A 12,922-nucleotide genomic window follows, 5' to 3' on the forward strand; every position below is an offset into this window, starting at 1 on the left:
TCCTCTAGATGCTGCGTAAAGTTATTGATCCACAAAAGAAAATCAAACTCATCAGTATAGGACCTCCTTTCTTCATTAACATGGATGTTAAAATCTCCAGTCACAATAATGCTGCTGTACTTCTTCTTGACTTCATCCAGGAGACTTTGAAACTCATTCAGAAACGTGCGGAATCGTTGCTGGTTGTATCCTGGTGGGTGATACAGGTTGATGATCACGACAGGTTGGTTCCAGTCGTCATGTTGCAGCTCTGTGACAACAAACTTAAAGGTCGTTATGTTTAGAGAGTCAAAGTGAATTTGTTCTCCCTGCAGTTCCTCTGAGAACTGACTGGCCACCCCTCCTCCTCTTCTACCATCTGTCCTCACCTGATAGTGGAACCTGAAACCTTCTGGTGAAGCCTCTCTGAGGACTCTGTCTGCTGTATCATCTCTTAACCACGTCTCTGTTGTGAGAAAGACGTTCAGATTATTTTGTGTTATGAGCTCTGAGATCCTGGATGTTCTTTGATTCATCGACCGAACATTGAGCAACCCGAGCCTGATTGTTCCAGGAGGTGTTTGGTTGATTTCACACTGATCCACAGTTTGGATCTGTCTATTCGATGTTCTGTTCTTTCGATGATGCTTTGTCTTTTTCTTTCTACCAGTCTGCTCGCTCTCCTCTTCCTCTGTCTCTTCCTCACTATCACTCTCCTCTTCCTCTGTCTCTTCCTCACTATCACTCTTCTCTTCCTCTGTCTCTTCCTCGCTATCACCCTCCTCTTCCTCCTGATCTCTCTCTTCATCCTCATCATCCCTCTCATTATCTCCCTTACCACCTCCAGTCTGTTTGGCCTGCTGACTGTCTTTCTTTTGCTCACTTTCAGTTTGCTGACTGTTTTTCTTTTGTTCTCTTCCAGTCTGTTCAGATTGATCACATTGTTTGGTCACATGTCTCTGATATGTTTGAGTCATCAGGTTTACACTCTTCACCTGAACTGGATTTTGTCTTTGCTGATTATTTTTCTTTCCGATAAGCTTTTCTTTGGGTTTTTGTTGTCTTATAAGAATCTCATATTCCTGTTGTCTTCTGGCCATCTCCTGCTCTTCTCTTTGTCTTCTGGCCATCTCCTTCGCTTCTCTTTGTCTTCTGGCCATCTCTTGCTCTTCTCTTTGTCTTCTGGCCATCTCCTGCTCTTCTCTTTGTCTTCTGGCCATCTCCTGCTCTTCTCTTTGTCTTCTGGCCATCTCCTGCTCTTCTCTTTGTCTTCTGGCCATCTCTTGCTCTTCTCTTTGTCTTCTGGCCATCTCTTGCTCTTCTCTTTGTCTTCTGGCCATCTCCTGCTCTTCTCTTTGTCTTCTGGCCATCTCCTTCTCCTCCTCTTCTCTTTGTCTTTTGTCCATCTCCTCCAGAACCGTCCTGTGAATGAAATTAGTTAGCATCATTCAGAAACATCAGTTGTTGCTAACAAACACATTTTGCTCTCAACTAAGACGTATCTAAATGTTGGGAATAATCAGCAGTGGCTGAAATGGTGGTGAGGGGAATTCTGACTAGGAATCTGCTGTATAGTACGTAGGTTTAATATATTGATTATATTTTCTAACAGCAGGTCCAGATTGCTGATTTGGCACAGAAGGTGTCTGAGATGGCTGGCACTGGGGCCACCCTGGCTGGAGTTTGGATGGAACTGCCAAGGTTTGATGTTGATAGTCAGCCCATATGCTTTAAATGTCTGTTAGCTGGTCACATTGCTCAGCAATGTAGGATGGGGGCAACCACCCGACGGGAAGCTCCAGGATTGCGTATGGCAGTTTCCCAGGATAGGTCAGCCCAGGTAACTGAGCAGCAGGGAGACTTTCTCCCTCTGTGGCAATGAGCTTAGCTACATGTGGGGTTCAGTCAGGCTCACGCTTTGAGGTCCCAGTCGATGCAGAGTTTGACTGTTTAGTGGGGAGATGCCAAACAGTGGATGTGTTATTGGGTGATGTACAGGTTAGATTTCTCTTTGATACTAGATCAAATGTTTCCACTACTACCAAGTCATTTTTTGAGCAACATTTCCATCCCACACTTAAAACTTGTGAGTGGCTTGCATTGTCCGCCGCCAGTGGTTTGGGTATTCCTTACCTGGGGCACACGGGAGGGAAGTCTTCCAGGTGAGTTACTCGTGTCTGGCGCATTGGTTTTGGTTGAAAATGGGCACATGGCAATACCAGTGTTAAATGTAGGTGGTGTAAATGTAAGCATTGAGCCTCAGACTTGGCTTGGTTCAGTGCATACAGTGGATGTGGTAGATTGTCATACTGCTTCTGTTGCATTTGAATGTGTAGCCCCACAGGAAGAGCTGGTCTTGTGGTGTGAACAGGCTGGTGAGATGGTGGAGCAACAGGAGCTGTTATCAGGGGTTGTTGCAATGGAGTTGCCCAGACTAACTGTTGAGCAGGTTCAGAACGTGAGACAGCTTTTGGGGAAGCACTCTGGAGTCTTTGCAAAATCGGAAACTGACTTGGGGTGCACAAATGTGATGGAACGCGAAATTTCAGTTGTAGATGAGGCACAAGTGAGGCAACGCTGTTGGTGAATACTGCCGGGTCAGTATGAGGAGGTTAAGATACACATAGCACAACTCCTGCATCATGGCATAATCAGGGTAAGCAGTAGTCCTAAATCCTCTCCCTTAGCTATTGTACAGAAAAAGGATGGCTCTCTTAGACTATGTGTTGATCACCGGCAGCTTAATGCAGAAAAACGATGCATTCCCTCTACCACGTAATGAAGAATCTTTGGATGGGTGGTGCCAGGTGGATCTCCACCCTTGACCTGGCAAGTGGGTACCGTCAAGTGGAGGTGGCTGAGAAAGATTGAGGTAAAACCGTGTTTTTTAAACTTTTTGTGTTGTATGAGCTTACACGGTTACTGTTCGGGCTCTGTAATGCCCCAATCACCTTACAGCGGCTAACAGAGCGAATTTTGGGGGATCAGAGATTCCAGTCTTTGCTCCTGTATTTGGATGATATTGTTGTGTTTTCTTCTACCATCAAGCAGCACCTTGAGTGTCTTGATTTGGTGTTGCTGTCTGGGGTAGTTTAACATCAAGGTGAAGTTGAATAAGTGCTACTTTTTTCAATCTAAGGCTATGTACCTTATGCAGATTTCAGAAAGCCGTTTTTTTGGAGATTGATGCCAGTCACCAAGGGTTGCATACGACACTGGGCAGCGATGAGTATACAAGTATATGCAAGTCGTGGACAATGTGGAAAACTACAGTGCCATGGAACTGGAGCTGCTCGGGTTGAAGTGGGCTGTTACAGATACATTCAGGGATTATCTGATTGGTACCAAGTTTACAGTTTTCACTGATAATAACACGTAAAGCCATTTGAACACAGCAAATCTTTGTGCTGCAGAGCTTGGTTGAGCTTGCCCAGTTTGATTATCAGATTGTATCACCCAGGGAGCCAGAATGCAGGGGATGCTCTTTCCAGGCAGTATTGTGAGCAACAAGATATGGCCGAGACACAAACTTTTCAGGAAACACATAATATCCTGTCAAAGCCTCACCAGTTGGTCTCATGCCAGGACACCAGTGCTGGTCCCCAGCAAGTATCCATGTCCAGCTTTCCTTCCTTTGACATTACTGCTTTGGTGAGTCTTCAGCAGGTTGATTCAATAAAAGCATTTTTCAAACTTACTGAAAGGGGTGAAGCCTTGTAGAGAGGATGCAAGAATGTCATAAGACTGTTGGACTTTTGAGGTAGTGGGGAAGGATTGTGAGGGTTGAGGAGGTGCTGAAACTCGTAGAAAAAAGAGGTGCTTACTCATATGCACACTTGTCATGGTCACCAAAGAGTTGAAAGAACATTCAAGTTGGGGTGGAGTCTGTGTTATTAGCCAGGGATGTTGAAGCCTGTTGCAAGGCATGTGAGCATTGTATTGCATCCAAAGCGCCCAGCCAAGGGTGGTTGCAGCAATAGGAAGCTTGTTAGCCTTTAGGCTGCTGGAGGTGGTGGAAATAGATTGGACAGCTCTGAAGCCATCGTCCAGTCAGCATGAGAATGTTTGGCTCTTAAAAATGTGTTTTTCAAAGTTTACTGTTGCAGCATGAACCTGAGACCAGTGGGCTGTAACAGTTGCTAAATCTCTGGTAAAGTATTGGATTCAGCTATATGGGGTCCCTGCGAGGTTGCACTCTGACTAGGGTAAATGTTTTGAGGCTGATGTTGTCCAGTGTCTGTGTGGTTGTATGGGATGAAAAAGTGAGTCGAACAACTCCATATCACGCTCATGGTAATGGCCATCGTGAGCGTTTGAATAGAAGGCTGCATGATCTGCTACGCACCTTGCTCCCAGAGCAGAAGGGAAGGTGGGTTGAGCATTGGCCAGAGTTGGTGTTTGCATATGACACCACTAAACATCAGAGTACTGGCTACTCCCCATATTTTCTTCTGTTTGGGAGGCGCCTGTGGTCCCACTCGATGTTTGGCTGGGCCAGGATAGTGATTATTTTCAGGGTGATGTGCATGCATGGATTGAGGCGTACCAGAGGAGGCTGGGCCATGCTTATTCACAGGCTAGGAATACCTGCCTCATAGCAGGTGTTTGGGGACCCCAGTGGGTGAAGAGCGCTTACAGCCAGGCCAACTGGTGCATGTTAGGAATCCACAGTTTTCCAGTAGGCATAATGTTCAGGATATGTGGCTTCCTACCCCACAGCAGGTCATAGCACAGCTGGATCGTCATCTGCCAGTGTATTCGGTTGTTCCTGTTGAATTTTCATAACCTCAAAGATATCTTCATCAGAATGAGTTGTGAATTTGTGTCTGCAGGTGAAGGGCCAAAAGCTTGAGGTCCCAGCAATGCTAGAGCCTCCTGATGTGCAAAATGATTCCGAGGATTCTCTGTTTGAGGTCATAGTGCCTGATGTTTGGTGTTGAGCATTGTCAGTAGGGGAAAGTGAAATAGAAATGGGTGTTGATGACTTTTCTCCTCCCAAGGGTCACACAGGGGGCTTACTTAAGTTCCACAGGAGGGGAAGAAATAGGGATTGGGGAGGGGTCAACTCAACCAGCGCCTTTGCCTTTATCTCCACCTTTGCCTCGTAGATCAATTCGGACTACAGCCGGCGTGCACTCTAACCTGTATGGGTTGTCTTGGTCTGCAGTCATCTAGGGAGCAGGGGAACTTCTGACAGTGTGGCGCTACTGCAACAGATATGTGGCAGCCCAGCCGTTGGTCTGGAGGGAATAGATTTAGGGCCCTAAGGGAGGCAGCGTTGCATCAGTGGGACACTGATTAGGGAACGGGGCGATGGATGTGGTTGGGTGGAACTTTGTGAAAACACAAAAGGCTTCATGGACACCGTACATTCGCAGAAGTGATTATGATTGGGTGATTGCAAGATAAAAGGCACCTGTTGGCGATTCTCAGATCTGTGTTTCTGCAGAGGGCTGTTAGCTGCTTGTTGTGTGCTCCGTGGGTGAGAAAGTTGGCTGACTGGGACTGCGATGAGTCTCACTTTGTCAATACAAGGTAACTGTGCACCATAATGTTGTGGCATCCTGGGTCCCAGTGTCGGGAGGCGGCATGCTGTTGAGTGGCAGGTGGTGAGCGGAACTCTGACTGGGAATCTGCTGCAGAGCAGGTGGGCTTAATACATTAATTATATTTTCTATTGTGTTTTTATTCAGACATATTATGTTGCTATGTACAACATTAATGATATTTGGTTTGGTTTGGTCTGCAGTCCACTGCCTTGGTGATATTTATTTTTGTTGTTTGCTGTTTTGATTTAGGTATTATTCATTATTGTATCAGTCCCATGTGTACTGGACCTAACAAAGGAAGGGGAATGGGAACCAACCTGTCTCTTTTCACTTTGAGCTACCTTTACTGAATAAAAGATTTACATTTGCAGTCCTAAACCACTGTCTGTCTATATCCGTCTTGAAGGGAGTTGGAACCTGTGGTTTGTGGCTACGGGGTGCTTCAATACCTCATGTTGTCGAACTGATCCTTCAGTGTGCGGCACATCTTTAGAATGTCGTCAGCTGTGTCTCTCAGTGATCGGCTCGCTTCAGTCTCATGATTCTTCTCGATCAGGTCTTTCCAGTTGTCAATCGCCTCAGGAAGAGCAAACCCCATTCCAACAGCTCCTCCCACAACCTGATGATGAAGATCAAAAGTCAAAGTCAGATCAATACTTGAAAAACGAAATAAATTTGCCATACTTGTTGTTATACTGACACAAAGTTTTGGCACGCAACTCGTCCCAGAGTTCTGATCGCACAAACACAAATAATACATCAAAACATGCAGCGTGATCGGGACGAGTTGACGATGTTTTTGGTAGCAATTTGCTAAATTTTTAAATAATAAAAAAAAAAATTAATCTGAACTCAGTTCAGTGTTTGTGTCCGTCTTAGTATTTCACGTTCAGGTTAGCTGTTAGCCAGCATTGGGCCGTCTGCAGCTTTATAGTTTTTTCCATTACAAGGATTTACAGTGCACTTTTTCTGTTGGGCCAAGAGTTTAACCATATACTGACTACACCTGTTATACTGTGGAGGAAAGATACTTCTGGGTAATGTATGAAGCTAATGGAGGCAGGCGTTGGGTGAGAGAAAGGTCTAACAGTGAGAAGGGCCATAGACAAATCAGGCGATATCAGCCACCATTAGAATCTGGCATTTAAGAAACAGGGAGAGGCCTTTCAGCCTTGAAGCAGGAGCGCAGAGAGAACTTGTGTATTTCGCTCTCTGGACCAAACTAAATTTTTATTGGTGGTGTGTTCTTGTAGAACCTAATAAACTCCTTTGTACCAGACTCTGCATCTCTCCAGTGATCTTCTTCAAGACTGTATCTTGACTCCAGCCTACACTGAAGACTACTGTTTGGTGAAGTGGTGGGCCAAGTACCAGGACCCATCTGGCCCAAGTCCTGGTCCCTTGGACTCAACACTTGTAAAGATGATGGAGGCAGATGACTAAACTCAGCTTACTGGACTTAATGGAGCATTTAAAGTTCCACAGACAGTGTTTCTTCCTGTGTGATGGTTAACAAGCTGTCTCAGAGGAATGAGGACGTGGTTATTAGTCGGACCGGTCAGGTCACGTCACCTGGTGTACATAAACTGACCTTTTGTGTACCTACTTGTTGTTGTACTCTTGATAATCCAGCACGAGCACAGTTTTAATTAGAGTCTCATATGAACGCTTGGTGATGACTTTGAGAGTTGACAATTGGCCGTCTTGCATTTAAAGGTCAGAAAGTGGTTCATCACCAAGAAAACATTAATTATGAATTCCTGGACCCCCAAAGTCCCAGAGACCATGTTCTGTGCAGCATCCTAGTCCAAACCAAGATTGTGTGAAGGTCATGAGGGCTAAAATTATTTATTTATTTAGTTAGTCTTCATCAGCGACAAATTCTCTGAGAAGCAGACTTTCAGAAGTGCCGGAGATGACTCAACTAATTAACCCTTTTAAAGGTCTGTATCAGTCGTCGGTGTGACGGTGCTGCTGTGATAATGCAGCTTCTCTGTGTGAAAAGAGCTGCTGTCATTAACTGTGTGATGATCAAATAATACATGAGTAGTTACTGAATCTTACCATGGCTCCTCCTTTAATGGCTGTCTTCAATCCTACTGCCGACATTTCTTTGATGAGTTGTTTGGTTGCTTCAGCAATCAAAAGCTTAGATTGTTTCCCAGCAGTTTTCAGTGAGAAAACTGTGAAAATACCATAAACTGCTGTCAGTCCAGCTGCCATTGTAAAAGTGTTGTTTGAGTTCTGTCTGATTCCCAGTTCTGTGAGATAAAAACTCTCATGTCGGCTGAAACTGAAGTTCAGCTTCAGGCCACTTCTTCTGGCCACGGCTCCCATGAATGAAGTCATGACATGTTGGTCGACTTGATCTGGGTCAGCAGAGGGAAACGTCCTCCTCACCTCCACCTTCAGCTGCTCAAACAGATTCTGGATTTTTGCTGCAATCTCATTGTTCTCCTCTTCTATCTTCTCAGCATCTTTCAAGGTGTCGCTGGATGAAAAGTGCTCAATGATCTTGGCGGTCACAGATACCGCAGCACCAACACCGCTGTATAGTCCTCCTACAATAGCTAAAGCTGGAGCAGCTACTCCGGCAGTAAAGAAAGTGGCCACACCGGCTCCAATCAGACTTGCTGCTCCGATCACTGACACCGTGCTGCCATAACACTCTGCGGCGTTACATTTCTTCCTGAGTGTCTCCAACTCATCAGCCAGTTTCTTCAGCTTCTTTGCACAGTTCTCCCTCTTCTCGATCCAGGAGAACATCAGCTCCACCAGCAGATCAGCGGTGGCCATGATGAAGGTCTGTGTATCCTCCTGATCCTTCAGGCAGAAACCAGAGAGCTGCTACAGCGTGATGAGGTCTGTAGGAGAAGGTCAGGAGACGGATCAGACGACACCAGAGGTAACTGTGTCATGTGTCATGTAGTAAAGTCAACACTCTGAAGTGGACCTTGAAATTACCTTTTTATCCAAATACTAAAACCCTGATAACAAACCAGCTGGGACGCTGTGTGACATGTTCATTAAAGAGGAACTTTATCCTTCAGACTCACAGTTCAGCTGAAATAGTACAGACGTTTATATTAAAGACATTTAATGTTCCAACTGAAATGTTTGGAAATGTTCAATTACTCTGAATGTGACGGATATCAAATAAAATAACCAGTTGTTTGAAATAAACCATGTCATCAGAGCCGGCGCTGGGCATTGGCTGTGTGGGCAAATGCTGCAGACCTCCATGGGGGAGGAGAGAAAATAACAAAAAATAAGGGACAAAATATGTATATATATATATATTTTACCAGTGCTATTACTGCTGTTATTTTCTAAATATTATATCAGCCCACAGCGACATAAGTTCATAGCAAAGCCTATTAAATAATAAAGAGGTTGTTTTTTGGGGTTCCTGGGGTCGAGAGGCCAGCTGACCTCAAGACCACGAGACAGACTTCATGAAACTATAGTGGAACCACAAGGTCCAAAAAACTGAAACCATCCGGCACCCAAAGAAAAGAAGGAAAGAAGAGGCAGAAAAATGTGAAGAACATAGAGGTTCAGTGACATCAGTGTGATGACGTGAATGACATTAATAGTTTAATGCATCATATTTACCGTTATTGGAGCAGAGTGTTATATTACTAGCTTACTTCAGACGATATCAGCATTGTGTCATAATCATGTGTCACACAGCTTGTAAGTTCATGTTACTCCACCTTAAATTCATCAAGGACATTTGGAAAGTTAACGTCAGGCCTGTTCAGGTGTTATTTAACCTGCTGGCTGTGTTTTCCTGCTTGTATGTCAGTTAACATGCTATTAGTTGTTGTAAGCCTTTAAATGACTGGCCTTCTCTTCTAGCTGACAGCAGGAAGGACAGAAGGACGGGAAACATGTGAGCAACAGTCAGCAGCACAGCAGATACATGACAACATGGAGGGAGCTGCAGACGGCACTCTGAGGCTGAGAGGTAATGTGGCTGCACAACGCCTTATTTATTTTGTATCTGGATCACTTGTTTCTTTCTTCACTTTTTATTGCATGTACATGCAGTTTCTGTGTGAGTGTATGAAAACTGATTGTACTACAACTGTCCTATAAGGTCACATTCAATGTCGTAGCACGATATATCTTTCTGTTGGCTTAGAACAGTGTCGACATCACGTTACTGAACAACGCTGATAACTGCTTATTAATCCACTGAGTGTGTCAGCGGTTCAACACATGAGTTTCAGGGTTTTTCCACATGATCACACATGTTCTGTGAGCTGATGTCAGCAGGAGGGATCACAGAACACACTGTGCTATTCAAACACACGACATGGTGAAGTTTAAACACAGAGAAAGTTAATGAATGTTGTCTCAAGTGTTTGTTCACTGCGTAGAACGTGTTAAACATTAAGAACTCTAACATACAAATCAAGACGTTAACATGAAGATCTGCAGCAACAACAGAAACATTTCTCACCTGTTGCTGGAAGTTCTGGTCGAATGAAGTCGTGTTCAAAGAAAGTTTGAGAGAAAGTGAACTCAGCTGTGGTCCGTCTGACCGACTGCAGCAGAACTTCTCCCTCTTTGTCCTGCAGCTCAGTTCCTGCATGTCATGTGATTTGCAGGAAACAGCTGCTGACGACTCTGAGCACAGAGTCAGGTTATCTGAGCCCACCGAGCTGTGGCATGTTTCCTCTGACTGAGGGAAACGCCTCAAACACATCAGATTACTTCCTCTGATACGATGTTATGAAACCCTCCGTTACCTTGAGGAAACTTTCAGGATAATGTAAGAACTGAACTCACCAACATACTGAACAAAGGTCAACTTGTTTTTAGATATTTTAATGCAGAAATCTAATTTAATCACCGCCACCGTCCACAATATGAACTGCAGTCTTCTTCCTCGACTTTGAAAGATTAATGCCTGACATCAAACTTTCTCCATTTTCACCCCTAAAACAAAACATTATTTCATAGTTTCAAGTAACATTTTGTTTGGTTAGCTAGTTAGCCAGTTAGTTAGCATAGTTTGCTACCAAAATGCAGAATAAAGCTTTACTGCTCACTTTGCGAGACTCTGTACACCAGTAACTTTTAATTTTGGCAACTCCTCCAAACACAGAGTAAGAAAAGATCCGCGACGAACCTCATTTCAGGCAAAAACCCACTGACTCTGAGTTTTTTATGACACCTCCCACACCGGATCACACCGGACCTGGATGAGTGTGAATTAAGTTTTATTCAGACAACTTAATTAACTTTATCAGTTTTAAATTAGAGTTGGGTGCCGATAAATGATGCACAACAGCATCGTTTATTGGCCCTATTTAAAAATTAAAACTTAAAACATAAAATGATCAGCCAACAGATAACAAGAACACATTTCTGCAGAACACACTGTCACTATAAGTTCTGACATGTTAGTTAATACTAAAGGAGATGAACCAGCTGCTGCAGGTTCTCTTTTACCTGAGTGAAGTCCTGCTGAATGTCACGCCTCTGCCTGACGTACCTGTGGTCACAATAAACCTCGAAATAATAAAATGAAATAATTCAAAAAGGACAGGTTCCCCGCCCCATCCAACACCTCTCCATTCACAACCACACTTCTCTCTTATCACCTCCCTGTGCTTCTTGAACAGCAGGTCCAGGTCGCTCAGGTAAGCAGAGATGAGTCTCTCCACAGTATCACAGCTTTGAAGCCCTCCCAGTCTCACCAGGTGAATCAGCACCTGGATGTGGAAGGCTGCCTAGAGAAGGTGGGGTCAGATTATCGCTGCATCACTGTAAAAGCTGCTTCTTCTTTGCCGGCTCATCTTTTAAAAAAACACTACATTTGAAAATTTGTGGCATTCGGAGAAACTGTATAAACATTGTGAAACTTTGTCTACAACATATTCTTAACTATTTACGCCTCCTTGTCCATTCTGTAAATATTAATCGTAAAGATATTTCTTTCATGTCATGTCATTGTCCCTTTCCATGTGGTCGCAGGGTCGCAGGGTGTTGCTGCTGGAGCCAATCCCAGCCTCGTGTCAGGGCGAGGGCAGGGTCCCTGGACCAGTCGCCAGCTCATCCCAGGATATTTCCTTCTATGTGTAAAAAAATATATCCCTTTCTCCTGATGATTGAATTATGTGCTATTATCTTATTATTCCTATTTCTGTCTTATGTCGGCGGCTCCAGTCCCACAGAATTGTCGTGGACGTCATAGTGATGGATGCCAGCAGCTGTTTCATCATTTCTGTGGAAACACTTCTGCTTTTTACCGATCAGCCAGGATCAGAGAGACGGATCGACACGCAGCAGGCAGAGACTGGAACCCTGGTGCCGGTTCAGCGAGGACAGAGTCTCTGCACACCAGCGCAGTCAATCCTTTTTCAGGCTCCGTCCGTCGCCAAACTCAAATTTGTTCAAAACAAAACAACTTGCTGAAGCAGATCCTCACCTTTAGTAGTCCCATGCATGCATATATATATATATATATATATATATATATATATATATATATATATATATATATAAAATCTCTTTTTTATTGGCTCTTCTGCATACATCACATTTCTGATGTTACAAATCCTAAAACATGCCACTGATCCTGATACTGTGTTTTTACTTGATACTTGCACTCACCTGTTATCGAAATCTAGATTAACCTTAATCAAACTAATAACCATATTACTATTTAATATTTAATTTAGTAATAATCAAACACGTGCTATTGAGACTAGATTCTGATTGGACAGACACCACTGTCCAACTTTGTAAATACAATTCGAATAGCTCCTTTGTTGTATTTCCTTTTTTGTGAATGAACAGTTGTCAGCCGTAGTTTAGGCATCCTGACCTCACAGAACAAGACGCACACATCTGTCCAGCACTGTTTCACAACATCACCGCACTGTCAACAAAAACCACGATATTTGGACTTTTACATTTGTGACGCCCTTCCACAGAAAAACCTACTTGAAGAGCTAAATTGTAAGTCTACCACAATAAGTCTGACTGCCACTTGAAGTAATCAGCATTGAAACCTAGTGAACACAAACATACCAGAAATTATTATATCATTGTAGGTTCGGCGCTCTGCAATCTCACACTAACACACTGACGTCACCAACTTTCCTGTTCTCACTAACAGAATAACTGAGAAGGTGTTTAGTGAATTCAGTGTCATAATCATAGTGTTGATCTGGACTTTCTTTTTCTTTGTGTAACTTCTGTTCATGGCTCTTGTTCAGCCACAGAACTTCTCGTCACTGCAGGGACACGAGGTCCTGCAGTGTTACAGATCAGCGAACTCTGAGGAGCTCCGAATCATTTCATGGCTTTGAACTTCAACTTTCACATTAATCTTCAGTTCATTATTATTAAGTTCAGAAGAAGTTTTAGAAATGTTC

General features: G+C 43.8%; 1 protein-coding gene across 1 annotated transcript; it reads right to left on the reverse strand.

Annotated features, from left to right (window-relative positions):
- Positions 1–214: 214 nt before the first annotated feature.
- LOC119013818 (reticulocyte-binding protein 2 homolog a-like) lies at positions 215–8,361 on the reverse strand. Its single transcript, XM_037088670.1, has 4 exons — positions 7,593–8,361; positions 5,978–6,147; positions 1,167–1,401; positions 215–250 (listed from the first exon to the last, which is right to left on the reverse strand). The coding sequence occupies exons 1-4, from the start codon at positions 8,322–8,324 to the stop codon at positions 215–217; spliced, it is 1,173 nt and encodes a 390-aa protein (XP_036944565.1). The 5' UTR covers positions 8,325–8,361.
- Between the last annotated feature and the right edge of the window lie 4,561 nt (positions 8,362–12,922).

This window comes from Acanthopagrus latus, chromosome 23 (assembly GCF_904848185.1).
Source record: "Acanthopagrus latus isolate v.2019 chromosome 23, fAcaLat1.1, whole genome shotgun sequence".
Classification (NCBI taxonomy): Eukaryota; Metazoa; Chordata; class Actinopteri; order Spariformes; family Sparidae; genus Acanthopagrus; species Acanthopagrus latus.